Source organism: Trematomus bernacchii, unplaced genomic scaffold (genome assembly GCF_902827165.1).
Source record: "Trematomus bernacchii unplaced genomic scaffold, fTreBer1.1, whole genome shotgun sequence".
In the NCBI taxonomy this organism is placed as follows: Eukaryota; Metazoa; Chordata; class Actinopteri; order Perciformes; family Nototheniidae; genus Trematomus; species Trematomus bernacchii.
In genome coordinates, this window is record NW_022987409.1 from 2,842,657 (window position 1) to 2,859,045 (window position 16,389).

At 39.7% G+C, this 16,389-nt stretch overlaps 1 protein-coding gene across 2 annotated transcripts in view; it reads left to right on the top strand.

Annotated features, from left to right (window-relative positions):
* inppl1b (inositol polyphosphate phosphatase-like 1b) overlaps positions 1-13,869 on the top strand; it is a 30,057-nt gene extending 16,188 nt beyond the window's left edge. For both annotated transcript variants that reach the window (XM_034136027.1, XM_034136020.1), the window contains 21 exons: positions 1,101-1,178; positions 1,399-1,536; positions 1,979-2,093; positions 2,185-2,285; positions 2,385-2,487; positions 2,593-2,789; positions 4,232-4,349; positions 4,852-4,948; positions 5,045-5,183; positions 6,147-6,246; positions 6,417-6,505; positions 7,256-7,337; positions 9,109-9,198; positions 9,297-9,410; positions 9,492-9,580; positions 9,667-9,754; positions 10,241-10,393; positions 10,779-10,860; positions 11,530-12,325; positions 12,408-12,523; positions 12,909-13,869. In XM_034136027.1, coding sequence (XP_033991918.1) covers positions 1,101-1,178; positions 1,399-1,536; positions 1,979-2,093; positions 2,185-2,285; positions 2,385-2,487; positions 2,593-2,789; positions 4,232-4,349; positions 4,852-4,948; positions 5,045-5,183; positions 6,147-6,246; positions 6,417-6,505; positions 7,256-7,337; positions 9,109-9,198; positions 9,297-9,410; positions 9,492-9,580; positions 9,667-9,754; positions 10,241-10,393; positions 10,779-10,860; positions 11,530-12,325; positions 12,408-12,523; positions 12,909-13,002 — 2,979 coding nt within the window. In that variant the 3' untranslated portion in view covers positions 13,003-13,869. The remainder of the gene's footprint in view (positions 1-1,100; positions 1,179-1,398; positions 1,537-1,978; positions 2,094-2,184; positions 2,286-2,384; positions 2,488-2,592; positions 2,790-4,231; positions 4,350-4,851; positions 4,949-5,044; positions 5,184-6,146; positions 6,247-6,416; positions 6,506-7,255; positions 7,338-9,108; positions 9,199-9,296; positions 9,411-9,491; positions 9,581-9,666; positions 9,755-10,240; positions 10,394-10,778; positions 10,861-11,529; positions 12,326-12,407; positions 12,524-12,908) is intronic.
* Positions 13,870-16,389: the final 2,520 nt, after the last annotated feature.

Here is a 16,389-nt window from a genome sequence, read left to right on the forward strand (position 1 = left end):
TGGGTACCGAGCCCCGGTATTAAACGGGCCCCGGGGCTGAATTATTAAAGACCGTGGTACCGTTAATCTCCGACGTTATCGGTCTTTTTATCGGTACTGGAGACATCTAAAAAATATGTCATGTGTATTATTGCTACACAAACATTATATTGCAGTTTTAGTGTCGCCAACTCCGTTTCTAACACGCAAAAAGACTGCAAAATGCGTCATTTTTAGTATTTTCGATCTCTCCAATCCAGACGAGAGATCTCTCTCCCCCGTCTGTGTGCGAGGGGGCGGGGCAGTTTACACACACGCAGCTGCTACATGCAGCAACACACACACACGGAGGAGATGGCGGAGAGAACGCGTTCCGAGGTGTGGTTCAACTTTACCCGTCTCGCTCGTTGCCTAAAGTGCAATAAGAGTTTAGCATGTCAGGGCGGTAACACGAGAAATTGGTCTAAACATTTAGCAAAAGTGCTCCACATTCAGACGGAGGAATGCACCGGGTTCGACTGTCTTTCTAGTACCTCTGTAGCCCCATCCACGAGTAACGTTTCCACGTCAGGTGTTATGTATGCTAGCAGCAACACACGGAGCTAACTCAATGATACAAAAACATGGGTTGATGATTAGAGGTAACTGAGTTATTTAGTTTGTTACAGTTTCAGCCATTCTGTTCACAGTTCTGTCATCACATTATTTAATACCATTTGTTAAAACGTTGTTGTTTCTTTTGATGTGAAATATTATGTATTTAATTTAAATAAAAAGCAATGTTAGTTTTGTTCACAATTTGTTTATTTTCATTTGTCATTTAATAGTTTATTTGAATAGGGACAATGCACATTAATGAACACTTTAGACAAATAATGCTTCAAGTGTAAATATGCCGGATTTTAGCTTTGAGCTAATTTCCATTCGTAGTCCCTGACATACAACATATAGTTCGTTTACCTCATTTTTCTCTCCAAAAGAACCGATAAGAGTACCGTTAAAAGACCGGACCGATAAGCGGTATCGATAAAAGTAGTAGTACCGTTAAAACCTTAACGATACCCATCCCTAGTCATATGTGTCAACTCATTGTGCCTTATGTTTCAATTCTTTTTAATAAGGGCCAAGAGATGGAGATAGACAGCGTGTTGTTTAAGATTTCAGCTTTGGTCAGCCTCCTTTCTTCATTGGAGAAAAAGGTATGTTTGAAATTGCACAAAGCTATATTTTTGATGATCACAGGATTCATGGATGATAATGCGGTGATGTCTACCAACACTATGGCTCACATCTTTTAACGTTTAGTGGCAGTGGTTATTAAATGGTGATGTTTTCTTAGTGAGAGATAAAAAAAAATAACTCTTGGTTGTGATGGACAACACGTTAGATTGTAATACTGCCAATTATTTGCTCATAAAGGTACTGAAAGCATTACAAGATGCAGTGACCAATCACAATCTGGCAGTGCAGCCGAGCCCGCCCCCTCCTGAACCGACACCCATCATCGTAACCTCCGTCAAGAACCAGGCCAGACAGCTGCCAGTCCACTCCTTTCAGGTAAATCAGCCTGAAAAAGTAACAGTTTATATTTTTATCAAATATGACATGTATTAACACAAATTATTCAACTGACCAGTGCTGCAATGATTTGTCAAAACAATGTATTAGTAAAATAATTGGCAATTACACTGATAACTGATTAATTGTGTTAAAGTATGTCAAAAAAGGCAGAACATTCTGTTTGCAGCTTCTCAAAACCAAATATTTTTCCGCTTTTGTGTTTTAAAGCATATTGAAGGGAATATATTTGGGTTTTGGACTGATAAAACGAAAGCACTTAAAGATATCACCTTGGACATTTTAAACTTTTTCTGACATTTTAGAGATGAAACGATTAATATTTCGAGAAATTAATCAATAATACAAATAATACTTACTTGCAGCGATACCTCTAACCATGTAAATGTAAACTGTTTTTTTTCTTTCTTGGTGCGTCCAGGTGAAGATGGTGAGGTATGGCAGACAGACGGTTTCTGTGGACGTGGACACAGGAGTGCTGCTCTTTGACAGAAAGGCTGGTTCATTTGGTATAGAGAGAGTCTCACATGACAGAAGTAAGAAAATATCCTCTTTAGCTCCTGTAACATTTCTCTATTGTGCAGATATATCGTCTAATTTCCTGCTGGCATTATTCTTGTGTACCAGTCTTTCAGATTGTCAAGTTCCAAAGCAGTCCGGCCAAGGTACGCATGGTGGTGGACAGCCACCACAACACACCACGGGAGATGACGTTTGAGAGTGCACGGGTAAGGAAAGTAGTAATTTTGCCTGGAATATTTGGCTTTATTGACTGGAATCCCCTGTCTTTTTCCCATAATTGACCGTGTGGCTTTCCTTTCATTCAGAAACGCGACGCCTTCTGCCAACTCCTGCAGCTGATGAAAACCAGACACTCTCATCTGAGTGAACCTGATGTGATCTCTGTGTTCGTTGGCACCTGGAACATGGGTAACGACAGATGTTGTCTAATTTACTGTCAGGCAACACGGGTTGAATTTAGAGGGAGACGTTTAATGTATTTCCAATAGTAATTGTATTATGTTTTGTACACAGGTGGTTCCCCTCCTCCTCGCAGCCTGCAGTCGTGGGTGACCTGCTGCGGTTTGGGACACACCCCCGACGCCTCCACTGCCTTGCTCCCTCATGACATCTACGCCTTGGGGACTCAGGAAAACCCTCAGGGGGAGAGAGAATGGACTGAACATGTCAAAACAACTCTTCGCAGCTATACTCACATCGACTACAAACAAGTACATATTTTTTCCCCAACTTTTTTCAACTTCAAATCGGAATTCTTTTAGCAAAAAAGGTTCTCTTTGCCCAATACATCTTTGGAGTGCTTTTATCCATAAAGCTACCATAATTTCACAGAAGAAAGATTCACAATATTACTTGGATTGAATAGTTAAAGGAAACACATCAATGGATGTTTCATGGTCACCGGAAGTACGACTGCATAAAGGAAAATGTATAAAGCATTTTGTGGCGCAGTGTGAAGTCTGGTAAACTTAATGAGATTTCACGATCCAATTGTTTATTTTTTAATTTTTGTATTCTTCATTGTGAGTCCTACAGTTGCCTTTTGAAGCAACTAGAGCAAAGGTTTACTGGTACGATACATTATTCATTTATTTTCAAAATAAGATTTACATCACTGGGGATCATCTAGTCAAAGTCAAGTCAAAGTCAACTTTATTGTCAATCTAAAATACAGTTTGTGTGTACAGACAGAGATCGAAATATCGTTTCCCACAATCCGGAGGAATACAAAATACAAATTTATATAAAAATATGTATATGCATATGTATATACCCAATCAACAGACGTTACTAATGTAATTCATTTTGGAATTAATTTTAGTTTATGCAAAAATAATATATTGAATAAAATATGCCCATCCTGAAAACATCCCAAAGTGAAGCCAAACCCACTAATATACTTTAACTAAATAGATTTGACACATTTCTTCAAACTAAGATGCATTTTTTTTAAATAACTAATGCAGCTATTTTACTCTTAAAATAAAAAATGTTTTCAAAAATTATTTATGGTTTCTCCTCAAACTAAAAACGGTAAATCATGGGGCTAAGATTTTCTAACAATATTTATTCTCATTAGTGCAATCTGTTGGACGAGCTAGCTTTCTTCAATATAAACTGCCGCATTAAGTTTTAAATACATTCTGCAATGGTGGGGTCAATCCTGGTATTTTAGTGTGAGATTGCTATTATGTTGACCTTATGTGAATCAGTGCTTAATTCATTCTAGTTTTGTACATGTGAAAAGATGAAAACACATTCTCCCAGCCTTTCAAAAGGAATCCAGCCCCACGATTAACCTTGAAATATTACATCTGATAGACAATTTTGCGCATTAAGCGTGAAGCACATTGTTCACTTAAAATGAAATGTTTTTGCAACATCTGAAACTAAAGGAAAGGATTGTGAGCGGTTTTGATATTTTGTTGTAAGTATTCTTGGAAAATATCACCTCAATGACAGATTTTATATGGTGGTATTTTTTTTAATTACAAATATGTAATAAATATGTTTCACTGGCAGTGTCTACTGGATTTGGAGGCTGACTTTATAGAAATTGATCCCATCCTTTGAGAAATCAGTAATTATGTTTTATTTCACTGGTTGGAAACGATTCCTGTCCTTCATTGTAATGTGGAGCATTGTCCTGTAGGTGGCAGTACAGTCCCTCTGGAACATGAGGCTGGCTGTGTTTGTGAAGCCGGAGCACGAGAGTCGCATCAGCCATGTGAACACGGCCAGTGTGAAGACTGGCCTGGGAAACACTTTGGGTAAACTGCCCTGCATGATCTCACAAGTACAAATACACAGAGCAAACACAGAAAATGTACAGTATCAGTGGTGCCAGCCAGGAATACAAGTGCATGATTAACAGAATAAAATTGATATTAACCTGGAGGTTCCGGTTGCGAGTGGCAGCCAGTTACAGCAGCTCTTACTCACACTGAGTAGTTTTCCTTATATTTAGTTATTTGTTATACATTACATTATATACATAAGCCATTAATAACTGTGTAATATATACCTGGCTGCTAAATTCTAAGAACTGTTACAGGATTTGTATTTTGGAAAGTATTTTTTCTTTTACTTTTATTTTTTCTATTATATTTTTTCTATTATATCATAACTTAGTACTTTTTTCTTAACATGGGTAACATTAAGCTGTCTGTGGCTCTTTCCTGCTGTAACGATGCAAATTTCCCCTCTGTGGGACTAATAAAGGTATTCTGATTCTGATTCTGATTCTGATGTTGAATGTCTCTGTTGTTTCAGGAAACAAGGGAGCAGTCGGTGTGTCTTTCCTCTTTAACGGGACATCTTTTGGGTTTGTTAACTGCCACCTGACCTCTGGCAGTGAGAAAGTCCTAAGGTATTGTGAACAAACATTAATGTGTGTGGTCCCGTTTCATTTCTTTGTATTACATAAAATATTACAATTGTCTCTTATGATGTGTGTCCTGTTCAGGAGGAACCAGAACTTTGTGGACATTCTCAGGCTGCTCTCTCTGGGGGACAAACAGCTCGGGGCCTTTGACCTCAGCCTGCACTTCTCCCATCTCTTCTGGTGCGGAGACCTCAACTACAGACTCGACTTGGACGTACAGGTCTGTTTTTATTTCTTTGTTATTCATCGCTCTATTTTAATTGTTTTGATTTAGCACCCTTGAAGACTGACTTAATGGCAGTGTTTGAAGAAGTACTCAGATCTTTAGGCAATACTATAAATAAGTGAGGCAACCTAAAATGTCATCTGTAAATATATAGTTTTATGGTGCATTACATTCTCTGCCATTAACATAATAAAACTGAATGTATCCATCTAACTAGCTTTCCATTGTGGATAGGTGACACAAAGTGATTTTGCATAAATAAGCTAGTTTAAGGGATTCCACACAACACATGGGCAACAGTAAGCCTATTATCAATGTTGTGTCAATTTAATTTGAGCAAAGATGTCGATTTACCTTTGCTAGATTGCATAATATGTTGAATTTATGTAAATGTTATGTGTTTTTAAAACATTATCAAACCATAATTTGGCAGCACCCCTGCAGTAACTCAGAGGAACCTTTGTCACAGATCCTCTTTTGGAGATCACTGACTTGAATTGTCAATAATAAGTAGTCATTATGCACAATGCCCCACTTTAGTGTAAGGTGTATTATATAAATTATAATAATATAAAATCCCTGTATTTTCCTATGGGCAGCTTGTGATTCTGCCAATAAAGTCTTATCTTAACCTATGATCATCTTTACAATTGATTTGTTGACTGTATTTTATACTATAAATGTGAATCTCCAAAGTAACTAATGATATCAAATAAATGTAGTGGTGTAAAAAGTAGGATATTTCCCTTTGAAATGTAGTGAAGTATAAATAAACATAACATGGAAATATTCACGTAAGGTAAAAAATACTTTAAAATTGTGCTTAATCTAGGAACAGTACTTGGGTAAATGTACTTAGGTACTTTCCACCAATGCTTAAGGGTACACAGGCATGATATGTCACTTAAAAAATCCCCAGACATTAATGTAACTGCTTCTTTCTGTTCCTCACTTTAGGACATCCTGAAACATGTTTCTAAGAGGGAGTTTGAGGATCTCATGTGTGCAGACCAGCTGACCCGAGAGAGACACAAGAGGAAGTCCTTTCTCAATTTCAGTGAGTTTTTCCCTTTGCAATTTGCCATTGTTCTTTATTAAAATATATAATGCTCTTTAAAGCTATTTGCAATTCCATAATCAATCATAAGTTAATAAGTGCCATTTTTGTTATCGGCTCTACTTTGGCTTAGCTGACTTTGTTCTCTATCCCTGTTTATCGTGGTTAAGAGGAAGAGAAGATTGCGTTCCCACCCACCTACCGGTATGAGCGGGGCTCCAGAGACTGCTACCTTTGGCAAAAGTACAAAACCTCAGGAGTGAGTCATTTTCTTTTAACACAAATGCAGCACAGAGAAACAGGATGACATGTCCATCAAAAATTATTTAAGCTTCAGGAAAGAGAACGGACGCCTATAATAAAAGCTGCATCCGCACCTCTGAGTAGTCGACGAAAAATGTCTGGACACACAAGCCATAAACTATTCAAGGATTTTAGATTTGAAGCCATTTGTTAGTCTGTCTTTTTGGTCCTGACTGATATTTCTTAACAACTTTTTACCTGTTTATAATAAGTTCCTGATGAAGAACAACTCATGAGTTTTCAAATGTTTGAATGTTTCTTTTATCAATTTAAAACATAATTATTTTGTGTGTCTATTGTTTTATAAAGGACGGTAAGTGTGTCAATACAATGGCAGCACAATGTCTTTAACATAATAGCGTGATAAGCTAATATCCAGTTAAAACAAAGCACAAGGATTTTAGACTGTGACGCTAAATATGCAATTTATTCTGTACCAGCAAAGAACAACTAATGTTTAAATTCTACTATTAGTAAACAGTTGACTCAAGATATTTGTATGTGTAACTTGATCCAATTTAAGGGATCTGTAGAGAGAGGTGACTGACAGCAGCTGCCATGATCCCTAAAAATAGCTGTAGTCAAAAAAAGATACGTCTGACATAACAGGAATGAAAGCACCATTCCTTGCATACCATTTCTACATCTGGCAATTTTATTTGTTGTACAATACATTGTTGTTTTATAGCTGAATTTGTTCCTGTAGGTACGAGTCAATGTGCCATCGTGGTGTGATCGGATTCTGTGGAAGTCTTACCCAGAGACACACATCTTCTGCACAGCGTATGGTAAGACCTGGAGAATGGGACAAAACAAGCTCAGATAAGCTTTAGTAGAAAAGTAAATAGTTAAAGGGCACCTATCATGCAAAATGCACTTTTGTACGTCTTTTATACATGAATATGTGTCCCCGGTGTTCCAGGGAACTCACCAAGTGTCAGAAAACACAACCCTCTCTATTTTCCTCCATACCCAAATCTCTAAAAAAGGGGCTGCAACGGATCTGATAAAAACTGATCCAGATTTGAACACTTCTATGTCGTCACAGAAGTGGCGCTACGGCTATTGGGCCAACTCTCCACCTATCAGGGGAATATGGGGTTGGGCCACGCCCGGCCATTGCCGCTCGAAAGCGCTGGAGATGCTGTAGTACATATGCCAGGCCTGTAAGTGGCGCTGTAGTCTGCCACAAAAGCAGCGAAGAAGACTTCCCGCCCATAGTTACCATGGTTACCCTTCTGTTTATTCTCCGCTGTGGCTTTTTTTCTCCCTCCCCGAGGCAAGCGTTTGCTCCCGCGGCTTTAATTCAATGCAATCCCTCCCCGTCGAGGCAAGCACTGTAATTCTCTCCGGTTAGTCCACCAGCAAATGACAAACACCCACCTCTCCGCCTCTTCCAAGGAACGAGGGGACCGTGCGGCAGAGTTTCAGTTTCAGTTACTTTCGCCGGTCAAGATGTCCGTTAAAGTTTAAATCTTCCGGACAAAATTAGAAAAGTGCCGGTCAAAGGTCTTCTTTGTTATTTATTGAGCTTTAAAACAAATGAATAACGACTCTATATAATAAAACACGGAGGACGGAGATCTCTTTTTCTCCCCCTCTTCTGACAGCCCAGCAGCTGATCAGAGCACGGCTCACCTCTCCTGCAGGGGGGCGTGGTCAGCAGAATCAGACCCGTAGACAGCAAACAGCACATAGAGCGAAATGAGGCATGGCTAAAATGCATGATCTGTTTGGTATTTTGAAAACAGAAACGTATAAATATACCTTATATAGGTATGGCCCTACAATATATCATTTAAATATAGCATGATAGGTCCACTTTAAGTCATGCATAACCTAAGAGCATCAGATATCAGTGCACAGGTCTAGACATAGCTAAATATTTTGATGCAGCACTCTGGAATTAGATATCTGTGGTAATTCTTTATTTGTACCACTGAAAATTGAGAGCAACCCTAAAAGAACAACGGTCAAACCCTACATCCTGGTCTGTGGTCCATAGAGGAACACAGTCATTTCCTCTCATTCTGCCCGAGCTTCTGTCTCCAACCTCAGAAAACTATGAAAACGTTCAAACTCCTGCATAGTAGCAAAAGTACTTTATGTATCCCCATTTGTCACATTTTGTGAAAAACAGGATGGCTGACAGCTCATCTGCCTTACAGTGCTTTGCAATTTGTAGGATTTTATTTACAGATGCGACTATATAGAATTGTATCACGAGCACAATAGTGCTTAAAATACATTTTCATTTTCAGGATAATCTTTAACACCCTTACATTAGTGACTTGAAAATGCTGTCTATCTCGCTAACTTATGATTTATTATTATCACATTTGGTTGGATTGTTTGTTTTTCAACTAAAAAGGATTTTGCCCCAAAGTGTCAAATCTGTGAGGAATTAATAATACTCAGGATTAGGAATCACAATTATTTGGCTTATCTATTTACGACATGTGCATTTTTATATCCTCTCATGCTTAGCTATAATCCATATCAGATATTGAGTGTTTTGATTACAATTCTCATAATAAAGTTCTATTTGTGTCCCACCAGGTTGCACGGATGACATCTTCACCAGCGATCACTCTCCTGTTTTTGCCACGTTCCAAGTGGGAGTCACATCACAGTTCAGCTCCAAAACAGGTGCTGTCATTGTTGTTGCCTTTTGGACACAAACAGAGAGAATATGATTCAACCCCTTCATCAAGTGAACAGTGTTGTTCTGCCTTTGTCTCGCACAGAAACAAAGTCAGGCGTGGAGAGGGCCTGGATAGAGCTTGAAGGCATCGAGGCCATTGTGAAGACGGCAAGCAAGGCCAAATTCTTCATTGATTTTCATTCTCCTTGCATCGAAGGTATGGTTCCAATGGTTTTTTTAAAATAGAAAAGCCATTATGCATCACAGTGGCAAAGATTCCTTCCTGTCTTCTTCGCAGAGACACGGCGATCAAGTGAGAATGACTCACAGAGCTGTGATGTTCCCAGATTTCTCAAACTGGGCTGGTCCTTCAAACAACTGCCAAAGGTTAGAGACTCATTTGGAAACGGCTTAAAATATTTGTTTGTTTTTTAAATCAATGTCTTACCTTGATGTTTTTATGTCTGTCATAGCTTTTTCCAATCAAGTCTGACATGGAGTATCTTCAGGACCAGCACCTGCTGTTGTCTGTCAAGTCATGTGACGGATTTGAGTCATACGGTTGGTCACGGCAAATTCATTTTGTTTAATAATTACTCATAACATGAAATTGTCTTATTTTACCACTCTTATCACAAGTGCTATCTATTATTCTAGATATTTTAATTAGATTTTGATACATTTGGCTAATTTAATTTAAACTTGACGTCCAAAACGTTGTATTGAATATCTTTCAAAATGGCACATTGATTTGTTAAAGGTGTAATTCACTTTTTCTACCGAGAGTTTTTTCATCTATACGAGAAGCAGGAAATGTTCAGATGTGGATGGAATACTGTATTTTGAGGCACTACGTGTTATATATAAAGATATGATTTAGTGCTCCAAACCAAATTTGATTGACCTTCAATGTAGTTTAACAACAGTCAGTCAAGGTCTAAGAAAATCTCGCTCAACCATCTAGAAGAATAGATTGCACTCTACATTTTGTTTTAGTGTGAAATGTCATATTGATCTTGTAAATAATCTATAAATGTTGTTTTATAGGGGAATGCTGTGTGGCTCTGCGCTCACTCACCGGTGCATCTGAGCAGTTCGAGACCTTTCTGAGTCACCGAGGTGAGGAGATGGGTTCGATAAGAGGACGCGTCAGGGTTCATGTGCCCAAGGAGAGACGGGGAACACGGGAGAAGACCTATGGTGCGTCAGCCTGAACCTCTCCTACCCTCTGCCATGCTTGCACTATCACTTCCCACTAAACTTTCATCTGCACTGTCCCTGACTTCTTTGACTCCCCCGTGAGTCTCCCATTGCTTCCTCTATTTGGTTTCCTAATAACCCCTGGCCTGACTTTATCATTGCTGGTCTATCGAACGCTTCCTCTTTTGGCTCCTGATTGACTGACCCTGAGCAGATGCATCCTGAGATAGTGAGACAGGGCAGGTTGAAAGTATGTCACCAGGTCAGACCCTCCAACAAACATCACCATGCTGTGTGATTGGCAACTGGCATGGCCTTGCCCGACTTTAAGGAAGTGTGGCTGATTATGAAATGTGTTTATTTCCTCTGATTTGACTTTTTTCAGAGTGGTTCTCCTTTGAGAAAAATGACAAAGGTCTTGCCAGAGGACACATGTCTCCTGCATCTACACATGTCCCAATAAACAGGTGAGCATCTCTTAATGTTTCTGAGCATCAGGGTAAGACAGCAGAACGCTTCTCAAGGAAAAGTTCTCCCAAGTTTTTTTTTTAAACTTCCCACAACTTACATACCCTTGAGTACCCTAGACCTTCTGGAGCAATGCGGTGTTTAGAATCTTCCCCAAGGAGACTTTGACATGTTGATTGCAAGGGCTTGGGATCAAACCACTGACCTCCTGGTAGGCACCCACTTACCCTTCCCCTCCCCAAGCCACAGCCACCACTATCAGTGTTAAATGGCACTGACCCAAGCTGAGTGAGTTTAGACTTACTTTTTAAAGAATCCTCAGAAACATGTTCCTAAATCCTATGAATATAGTTACAATATATATTTCCAAAACTATACCACAAACTTTTAATGGTTTTTCAAGTTAACATTGTTTTTTTTTACGCTGGTGTGTAGTGTTAAAATCATGGCCGTATGACTCAAGCTGGACTCTTTGATTGTATTTCATCTTCCATCTGTAACTCAAGCCACATGCCCAAATCCATTTTTTATCACAGTGACACTTTTGATATGATCACTACAGAGAAGAAAACAAAATAATGCAAAGACATTCATTGAGAATAGAGGACACATTTAGTACAAAAACACTCAATCGTGAAACATTCTAAAAGTATACATTTTCATTGCAGGTCTTTGGCAGTTCCTCCTAAACTCACTGCAAGCAGCTACACCAACCCAGCCTACTTCATCTTTGAAGGTGTGTCAGTGACACGCAGGGTGGAGGAGGCTCTCCCTCAGCTGAGGGACCCTCAGGTCATCTGGTCTGGAAATGAGGCCTTGCAGCTCCCAAAAATCTCAGGACGTCAGGGCTTCGACAGAAGACCCTGTCGCAGATCAGACTTTACAGAGATTGAAATTCCAGCCATCCCACCCCAGTACACTCCAACCACTGACCATCATACACCCCAAACCAACTCCTCCTATCAGCTCTTCCCAGCCAAGAGCCCATCTCCCATGCCTCCACCCTCAGGCAACACCATGTCACAGTACCAGGAACAGACCTCACAACCCAGAGACAAATACCAATGTAAGAAAAACGTTCAAGACTCCGTACTGCCAGACAAGAACCTGAGGAACTTGTATATGAACCAATCGGCAATCATCAGGGAAAAAACCAGAAGGGATCATCATCAGCTTCTCCCAGAGAGAACCAGTCCTATCCGGGCCTCCAAGGTGCCGTCAGCGTTCCCCTACACCCCCCCTGCCTCAGCACACTCTCAGGCCTCTGTGCCCTGGATAGTGGATCAGCAGCCGCCTGGACCTTCAGGAGACAACTCGCTCACTGCTCTGCAGATGGCCAAGTCCCTCAGCGAAGTTGACTTCTTCCCCCCTATGCAGAGAGGCCCATCTATACTCAACCATAGGCCAAAGTATAGGAATGGACCTTCTATGCATGGAGATAGAGGCTACAGCTGGGAGAAAGAAGTAGGTCACTATTCTCTAAGACAGTTTTTTTAAAAGACGTGGCTTGTTCTCTGTAAAACTTCTGTCTACTTTTTCCACGCAGGTCTCGGTCCTCCAATGTGCACCAGAAACCGTGCGGGAGCTTCTCAGCGCTCTGGGTCTCCAGAAATACACCCTGGGACTTAGCCTCAATGGCTGGGATGATCTGGATTACTTCAGGTAAAATTGTTTCTGATAACATGTTTCCCAAGCTGTACTTAAGTAGGCTATTTACTGCATTTCACCTTCAGACACAAATATTGTGGCTTCCTGTGACTACTCAGAGCAAGATATATTTGTCCGTACAGATAACCTCAGTGGTAATGAGACACTTGCAATAGTCACTTGTAGGCCTAGTCAAATTATCAGCGTGCATGTGACAGTCATGCTCATTTTAAGTAAGATGACTGAACATGTCAGGATGACTTAACATGTGGGTTAGAGCCTAACTGAGGCACAAATGTGGAAATAAATCTGGTCGTGATTACAGGAACCTTACGAACTAAGTAATTAACTATTGAAGTTTCAGTCAGGTTTGATTTTGTGCCATTTTTCCTCCCTGCAGTGGTATCACTGAGGAGGATTTACGCGCCGCAGGAGTGACAAACCCTTCACATCGGCGCAGGATCCTCGACAACCTGCCCAGAAACTGGAACTGAAATACACATAAGAAATACTGCTGGTACGAAACCTCGTAGTCCGCTCATTTAGAAACTGGAATGACTGTTATAACCAAGATCTTAAAGGACAGAAAGACTGATCAAAAATCAATCACATCGGCTGGACTTTACCACACTGCTGTGGCCTTTTTATTTACTGGATTAATACTGTAACCTTAGTTTGTCAATACAGTAAAGGGAACATGACGCAGAAAGTACTCATTGCACAGTTGGCTTATAGCCATCTATCCATATTGACACATAAAGAAAGCTGTGGGTGGTATGACAGGAAGCGTTGACACGTATCTCGAGTTACTCACACATAAACCAATATTGATCATGGCATTGATTTAATGTGTAATGTATTTTCAATGACTATAAAAATATAGTCAGTCAATTTTCAGTGTTCACTCAAGGCTAGTGTTTACCATTCACCTTCATCCCTTTTACTGTGTGCTTTACTTTACTCTGCTATTATTGAGCCTGGATCCTGCCTTCTAAAAGCCCTCTATTAAACCTATGGAGCATAACATCAATATCTGTACATATCTACTGGAACATTGTCTGTAAAGTTTGTTTACTGTGTCCTACTGTTGCTATCATGTCACTTAATCGGTACCAATGTCCACTGTGCATGTTTTGTGCACCCCTTTTTTTTTTAAAGTAAAGTGTATAAAGCAACTCTTGGCTGTCACTAAGCAATCACAAGTTTTATTTCATGCTGTCAGGGGCTGGAAACAGAGAAACAATTCAAATATGTTCCAATTCATTGCACTAATGCTGCTTATACTATGTTGTTTAATGTCACCTAGCTCTATGGCGAAGCCTATTTAATGGTTTTGTTTTACAATAAAAGCCATGCAATTACCAATATACTTTTCTACTAGCTAGGTTCACCCACATTTTTAACAATTAACAGCAAGTGTTTTTTAGGTTATAGTTCGAAAATGCCTATAAAATGAAGTTAAAGGAGAGGTGTCATGGCCATTTCCACTGATCATAATTCCATTGTTGAGGTATACTAAAATAGATTTATACTGTGCATTTTTCCAAACTCACATTGGTTTCGCATACAGCATCTGTGTAAAGTGTGTGTATTCAGCAGTATTCACTCTCTCCACTAAACGGCTCGTTGGAGCTCCAATAGCTCCAGCCCCCACCCTCCCTGTGAGCCCAGTGTGCTCTGATTGGTCGGGACGTTGTGAATCGCGCTGAGCTCCGTGGAGGTGTGGTTTCCTTGTTTATATATAGCGATACACAGCGAAACACAGCCAAACTCATCCTGAGCACTCACAACCGAAGTAAAAAGACTGAATTACTGACCATGATATGCCAGTGTAAATATAAGACTACAGTTATGACTGAGGGTGACTAAGATAACGGCCAAATCCATGAACAAACATATGAAAGTTGTATTTGTCAGCTCAGGTAAATATAGACCACAGCAGAAAGAGATGATACAACCTTGATCTGGCCCTAAAATACCTCCTACTGTACGTATTGTATTCCACTCAGTGTGTGAGTGTCTGTGTTTTTGCTTGTAGTCCTCAGTTGAGGTAGTTACTCATTAGGGCATGACCAAACACATCCCTCTGTGTTCTGGCAGCAGGTATGAGGTTTACTGACTACTGATGTTATCACCCAGGACTTTTCAGTAACGTACAAATCAAAGAAAATGGGTGAAACTTCATGATTTGTTGTTTTTAAATGTACATGTTTGGATCAGACAGTTTGGATTGAGACGGATTGTCGGATTGAGACGGATTGTCTGATTGTATGTATTTGTTAATTTAAAGACACGAAAAGAGAAACATTGACATTTGCAGAACCAGTTTTGGCTGTACTGTACACACTCATTTAGCTAGAGGCAGAGCTAACTTCCCAAACGAGTCCCTAGAAAGATGTTTGTAATATAAGAAATGATTTAGTGCAAAAACAAGCATCCATGACAACACACACACACAAACAAGGACACAAAATGTTTAAATCATTGACTAAAGTACACAAATAATGACCAGTTGGTGTCATGATTACTGTTTACTTTTTCAGTTTTTTACCAGTGCTTGACTGTAGGATTTGTATAAATCCTGAGTGTGCTCTGAGCTGACAGGCAGGGAATTCCAGAGGCTTGTGCATTTGGTCCATTATTAAACAGCAGCATGCTTTAGTAAATGATTATTGAGCTTGAGATTATTTTCCAGACCTCAAAATAGTCTTCGTCATATAATTATCAAACATAAAGTAAAATTACACATCCTTCTTACTCCAGTCCAAAAGCATAGATTAACATGTACATATGTATCTATTCAAAATGGTAAAAATGCAATTCTTATGATCTGTGCACTTGGTGATTTCAAAGTCCCACAGCACCCTTTTCGGTGTTACCTAAAGGACCAAACAAACTAGTTTTCAAATCACACATCATTCTGCAAAATGGAGGTCAAACATCCTAGTAAGGTAATAATGTGCTCATTCTGGGGAGGCAGGGGACAGAAGGACAAATCAGGGATTAAGAAAAACAAGTTAATATCAACAATTTAATTAACAATCCGATTAAAGTAGTTGTGACTGTTTGTGTACATATTTTAGTCTGTGAGGGTCTGCAAATGTGCTTTGAGCGGGTTACAGATGAAGAACAGGCTTTGTCCGTTGCCCACTCACATTCCTAACAACTCAACCACAGAAACCCAAACAGTACATGGACACGGCACAGAAACTTACCACTAAGACCCCCCCCCCCCCTACATATACACATATGTTCTTGCATGTAGCAAGAACATATGTGAACCCTTTACCCTTGAACAGGGTAAATGATTTAAAGTATTTTAGATATGGTATTTAGCCTCCACATTTGAGTCCTATAGGTCATTATAAAATGCCTTTGCACATGAACAGAGTCATATTTTACATTTCTTTGTCTAACTGAATGTAGACCATAAACGGGTAATTACATCCTTATAGTCTCTGGGTCATTGGAGTGTTTATAGGAACTTGTATGCAACTTTATCTTTCTTTTTTATCTGTCACACCATCATTGCTCATCCTTACTTTTATTCCTTTATGACCAGGCTTTATAAATCCACGCCTTATCACGTGAATCTTACAGAAAAGCCTGAGAAGACAAAGTATACTGGAGAGATGATTCAGTAGATCCCTAAAAGCTCCATAGAGCAAATGTTGCTTTTTTTTATTACAGCTGTACTGTACAGCTGTGCAAAGAATAACTTCTATAGCATGGCAGCATTGAGGGCCATTAAGTGTTGTCATGGGAATAAGGAGGTGTCAACTGACTGAGGCTGTCCAAGGGGCAGGGGCGGGACTAAAAGGGCACCACATGCCTATGATTGGCCATCTCGTTTTCTCTGTTAAAGGGCACTAATGTTCTCT